The 5,619-nt window shown below is 53.0% G+C and overlaps 1 protein-coding gene across 1 annotated transcript; it reads left to right on the forward strand.

The window, feature by feature from the left end:
• Positions 1 to 287: 287 nt before the first annotated feature.
• LOC145948214 (uncharacterized) lies at positions 288 to 4,417 on the forward strand (the record flags this gene model as incomplete). The annotated part of the gene is made up of 2 exons (XM_083057956.1): positions 288 to 2,581; positions 2,641 to 4,417. Coding segments are annotated over exons 1-2 (4,071 nt in total), but the record flags the coding sequence as incomplete, so codon positions are not given.
• Between the last annotated feature and the right edge of the window lie 1,202 nt (positions 4,418 to 5,619).

Raw genomic sequence — 5,619 nt, forward strand, 5'->3', positions numbered from 1 at the left:
TATTAATAGGTGCTTATTTTTCTAACTTCCTGGCGCTTCAAAAAATGAAGGGAGAATCCGCTACCGAACTTCGAAAATTATTCCACGGTGTCAAGACGACCGTTAGCAATTGGAGAGTATCGGTCGACCGGTGGATAGCTGTGAGGATCTTTTCGTACACCTCGCCGTCGAACTTCTCGACTCACGTTCGCGACGCGAGTGGGAGACTGTCATTAGCGAGTCGACCGATCCACCGACTTATGTGGCTTTAGAGCAGTATCTCGAAAGACAGTTGCACTCTCGAAGCGATGCTTCCCGCGAAGGTCGACAGTAGCGCAAGCAAAACTGGCAACGGGAGCGGAGGATCTAAATCCACGCGAAGCCACCACGCTCGAAGACAGGAAACCAAAACTGAAAACGCCCGCGGGCGCTGCACTCTCTGTCAGGCTGACCACTTCATCATGTTTTGTGAGAACTACAGGGGGAAGTCGGCCGCTGATAGAAAGCAACACATTGTAAGTAGTAATCTGTGTGTTAACTGCCTGGGTCGTCACAAATCTTCTGAGTGTGCTTCCAAGAAAAACTGTACTGCCTGCGGTAGACGTCATCACACGTCGCTCCACGACGCGTTCCGTGACATCGAAGCTTCCAAGACGACGCACGTAACTCAACGCTCGTCCGCTAAACGAGTGGTGGTACTTCTCGCGACCGCTCGAGTGCGCGTTGCCGACTGTCACGGGACCTGGCATCTTACCAGAGCACTCATCGATCAAGGCTCCGAGTCCTCGATAATCTCCGAACGACTCGCGCAGCAGCTGAGACTACCTCGCTCATCGGCTTCCGTCACAATTCTTGGCATAGGCGGACAAAAAACGGGAATCTCCAGAGGACGAGTTGACAGCACAATACAGCCTCGGACAGGAGGGACTTCCATGACCATCAACGCATTAATATTGCCGAAGCTCACCGCCTACGCTGGGAGACTGGACGACGGAGCACTATCCTTGCCCCATCTTCAAGGACTAGACCTCGCAGATTCAGACTTCGGTGCAGCGGATCCCATCGACGTGCTCTTGGGAGCGGACGTTTACGCCGCTATCCTCAGCCAAGGTCTGCGTAAGGGCAATCCTAAAGAGCCCGTTGCTCAGCTGACCTCGCTCGGGTGGATCTTGTCAGGAACCGTAGGCGAGAAGGTGACCAGGTCGCACGTCAGCAGCCTCCAGTGCCAGGCGGAAGAGGACCTCACGACCTTGGTGCGACGATTTTGGGAAACGGAGGAGCTTCTACCACCTACGTGGCCATTCTCTAAGGCGGACATCGATTGCGAGGAGCATTTCCGCCTCATCCATTCCCGGGCATCCGACGGTCGCTACATCGTGCGCCTACCGACGATCGAGCCACTACCCGATCTCTCTGGAACGAGGAACGCTTCTATCCGAGTTCTAAAACACGTGGAGAAAAAATTTGAACGAGATTCTACCTTCCGGTCAATGTACGTCGAATTCATGCAGCTGTACAAGGATTTGGAACACATGACGCTCGACACACTTACCTCGAGAGGATCCCCGCAACGGACGTGTTATCTGCCTCATCACGGCGTATTACGAGAGGCTAGCACGTCGACTAAGCTACGCGTCGTCTTCAACGGGTCGAGTACGCTGCCGTCGGGAGACAATCTAAACAAGTCCCTTCACATTGGACCTAACTTGTTACCGTGCTTAGCGGACATCCTGCTCCAGTGGCGACAGCATCGGTACGTCTTCGCGACCGACATCGAGAAGATGTACAGGCAAATAATAGTACATCCTGATGACCGAAGTCTACAAAAAATAGTATGGAGAAAGAGCCCGAGAGAGGAAATCAAGGATTTTGAGCTGAATACAGTTACTTACGGGTTGTCGTGCGCCCCGTATCTGGCAATCCGTACGCTTCAGCAACTTGCCGACGATGAAGGTCAAGATCTACCGCAAGGCGCAGCCGTCCTCCGCCAGGCTGTGTATATGGATGACATCTTGACGGGCGCCGCGACCATCTCAGAAGCTCAAGAGATTCAGCGGCAGCTACTACTGATTTGCACGGCGGACGGCTTCCCGCTAAAAAAGTGGGCAGCTAATCACGCAGCACTTCTGGTGAAATTACCCGCCGAGGATTGTCTGCAAAGAGAGCCTCGAGGATGGCAACCTGGAGAGAGTCACGCCACTCTGGGAATACATTGGCAGCCCTGCGAGGACATCTTCACCTTCACGACTCGCCACATCGACCTCGAATCAGTCTCCAAGAGGACCGTGCTGTCCTTGACGGCGAAACTCTTCGACCCTCTCGGGTGGCTCGCGCCTACGACGATACTAGCCAAGATTTACATCCAGTCGACCTGGCTGCTGGGGATTGATTGGGACTCACCTCTTCCTGACGACGACGTAAGACGATGGCGGAAGTTCCATGCTGAGCTCCCGAACCTGGAAAGCCTTCGAATACCTCGGTGGCTGTGTGGAGATACAGCCGGAAGCAGCCTGGAGATCCACGGATTCGCCGATGCCTCAACTCGTGCTTATGCAGCCGTCGTCTACTTGAGGACAGGGACAAGAAAAAAAATCGAGGTTAGGTTAATAACCGCTAAGACCAAAGTCGCGCCGCTGAAACAAATTTCACTGCCTCGACTAGAGTTAGCGGCGGCCACACTGCTAGTAAGAATAGTAGCTCACCTGCGGTCAATCATCGGAGCGACATCAGCCCCTTTTCATCTTTGGTCGGACTCGACGGTGACGCTGGGCTGGACCCTGCTTCCTGGACAACATACGTGGCCAACCGGGTAAGCGAGATTCAGACGACTCTTTCGGAGGCGATGTGGCATCACGTTCCTGGTCGCGACAACCCGGCCGACTGTGCATCCCGAGGACTTTTCCCCGGCGAGCTGAACGGCCATACACTCTGGTGCTACGGTCCACCTTGGCTACGAGAAGAAAGGAGACCTTGGACTATCTTCACCGGAGACGACCTTGAGAACGAGCTACCAGAACGGCGCGCCCAAATTCACGCAGCAGCCGTCGCTAATACAGCTGAAGAAGAGCCTGAATTACTTCTTCGGTATTCTTCATTACAACGGCTCCTCAGAGTGTCAGCCTGGTGCCGGCGATGGTTAAAGGGACGCCGTAACAATCACGCTGCTGTCTCAGATGTCCTTACACTAGGAGCCAACGAGATAGATGAAGCCCGCCTGGGCTGGATCCGAGTCGTTCAAGCTATATATTATAAGGAAGAAATTAGTCGCCTACGGAAACAAAGAGCACTGCCTGCGCGCACCTCGCTTATCAAATTAACTCCTTACCTGGACGACACGGGTCTTCTTCGAGTTGGTGGCCGACTCCGACACGCCAGCTTAGCAATCGACACGGCTCATCCAATTATATTGCCGAGTTCATCCCACCTCACTCAACTGGTTATCGATGCTCACCACCGGAGAACTCTCCACGGGGGTACGCAACTGACGCTATGCTCCATTCGCCAGGAGTATTGGTTGCTTCGAGGACGTGCGATCGTTAAAGGCTTCATCCATCGTTGCGTGACGTGCCTACGCTGGCGAGCAACAACTCCACAGCCTCCTATGGGTGATCTACCGGCTACGAGAGTAACGCCCAGTCGCCCGTTCCTGAACGCTGGGATTGACTACGCTGGTCCTGTGTGGCTTCGAACATCCAAGGGTCGAGGCCACAAGGCGACCAAAGCCTTTATCACGGTATTTATCTGTCTAAGTTTCAGGGCAGTTCACCTCGACGTCGCTTCGGACTACTCAGCCGACGCCTTCCTAGCAGCCTTGCGTCGTTTCGTCGCTCGCCGTGGACTGTGTCGCTCGTTATACAGCGACTGCGGAACCAACCTCATCAGGGCGGACTTCCAGTTGCGAGCTCTCTTTTCCGCCTCCAGCCGTGAAGGGCAACGCATCGCCGCACACGCCGCGACGGACCGCATCCGGTGGCACTTCAACCCACCGACCGCTCCGCATTTCGGGGGAATCTGGGAGGCTGCGGTGAATTCGACTAAGCACCATCTGCGCCGAGTCCTCGGCGAGACTACTCTCACATATGAGGAGATAGCCACCCTACTGACGCAGGTCGAGGCATGTCTTAATTCACGCCCGCTGCAGGCCCTCTCCGATGACCCTGAGGATGTCAGTGCTCTGACGCCCGGACACCTCCTGATAGGTTCGGCGATCACCGCCGTGCCTGAGCCATCGCTTACCGACGAACCGACGGCGCGCCTCTCTCGCTGGCAGCTTCTGCAACAAATGAGAGACCATTTTTGGAACCGGTGGGCTCGAGAATATTTGAATACTCTGGCTCATCGACCGAAATGGTCCAAGGTCAGCGAGGAGGTCAGCGTAGGTCGACTGTGCCTTCTGCGTGGAGAGACAACGCCACCCACCAGGTGGCCACTCGCGCGGGTAATTAAAGTTCACCCGGGTGCAGATGGACACGTCCGCGTTGTAGAAATCCGGACCGCTACCTCAACTTTTACGCGACCCGTAAATAAGCTCGTACTTCTTCCGTGTAGTTCCGAGGTCGAGAACACCGCATAACTATAAAAAGTAAAATTGCAATTAGTTTATCAACAGCGCCGCCCCTGAACGCCAGATAGAATGCTCGTTACCTTGCAAAGCGCTCACTACGCTGGCAATTCTTCTCAACTCTATCCGTTGGTTGGGGTATAGCACTATCTAATTTTTTCACTGGAAGGTTAATAAATTGTACGCCTGAGTCAACTAAGGCCGTGATCTACGAAGGCGGGCGGAATGTTGAAGAACAAGATATTATATTGAAATACTCCAAAGGATAATTGAACATAGCGCGCGGCTGCGGGGAAGTCTCTTGCCCCGCGCCGCTCCGACAACACGCTCCTTGCCGCGCGCGAAAAAACGCGCCTCTCGCGCGAGAGCGAAAACAAAGGCGGCCGATCATAAATCGCTGACCTTGGACCATCGAGAGGACGAATAATAATAAACGAATTTAAAGGAGACTTCGACCGCTCGGGTAGAAATCCTTCCGAGACGATCTCGATTGTTCTCGAAAACAAAACAGTATAAATTCACCTCTCGAATGACCGTCAAAAGATACTATCTTAGTAGCGCGCTTCGCGAAACGACTATCGTTCCTGACTCAACTATTTCTTCCCGTTGCTTGCGGAGCTGAAAAATATTAAAACTCTGTTTAATATTAAATTGCTTGTCGTGGCTTATTATAGTGATTCAATTTAAGTTTGTACAGAAAGTGAATAAATGTTATTTTTGTGAGTAACGTTGAGTGAGATTCCTTTATCGTGCCAGCTTCAATTAAAAACACTCGTCATGAGTTAATCTTAATACGATCGCGCAACGACAACAATTGTCTGGTTGGAGATTCGACCCTGGAGCCTGTGATCAACATATTCAAGATACAATGGCGAATGCCACATGTGTTGTTGAGCGAGATTAAGAAGCTGTCGATGCTGCGCGCTCTGGAAAGCGGACATTACCTCAGCATGGGTTTTCGCTCGTGGGATCTGTATGAGTATCCGCTATTGCAGCGTACAACCAAGCATTCATGGGCCATTAAGACAGCGACTCAGCTGGAGAAGCCACGATATGTTATCTTCGCTCTGCAGACAGGT

This window comes from Prenolepis imparis, unplaced genomic scaffold, assembly GCF_030444845.1.
Source record: "Prenolepis imparis isolate NDT839.2.m4 unplaced genomic scaffold, iyPreImpa1.0 SCAF_282, whole genome shotgun sequence".
In the NCBI taxonomy this organism is placed as follows: Eukaryota; Metazoa; Arthropoda; class Insecta; order Hymenoptera; family Formicidae; genus Prenolepis; species Prenolepis imparis.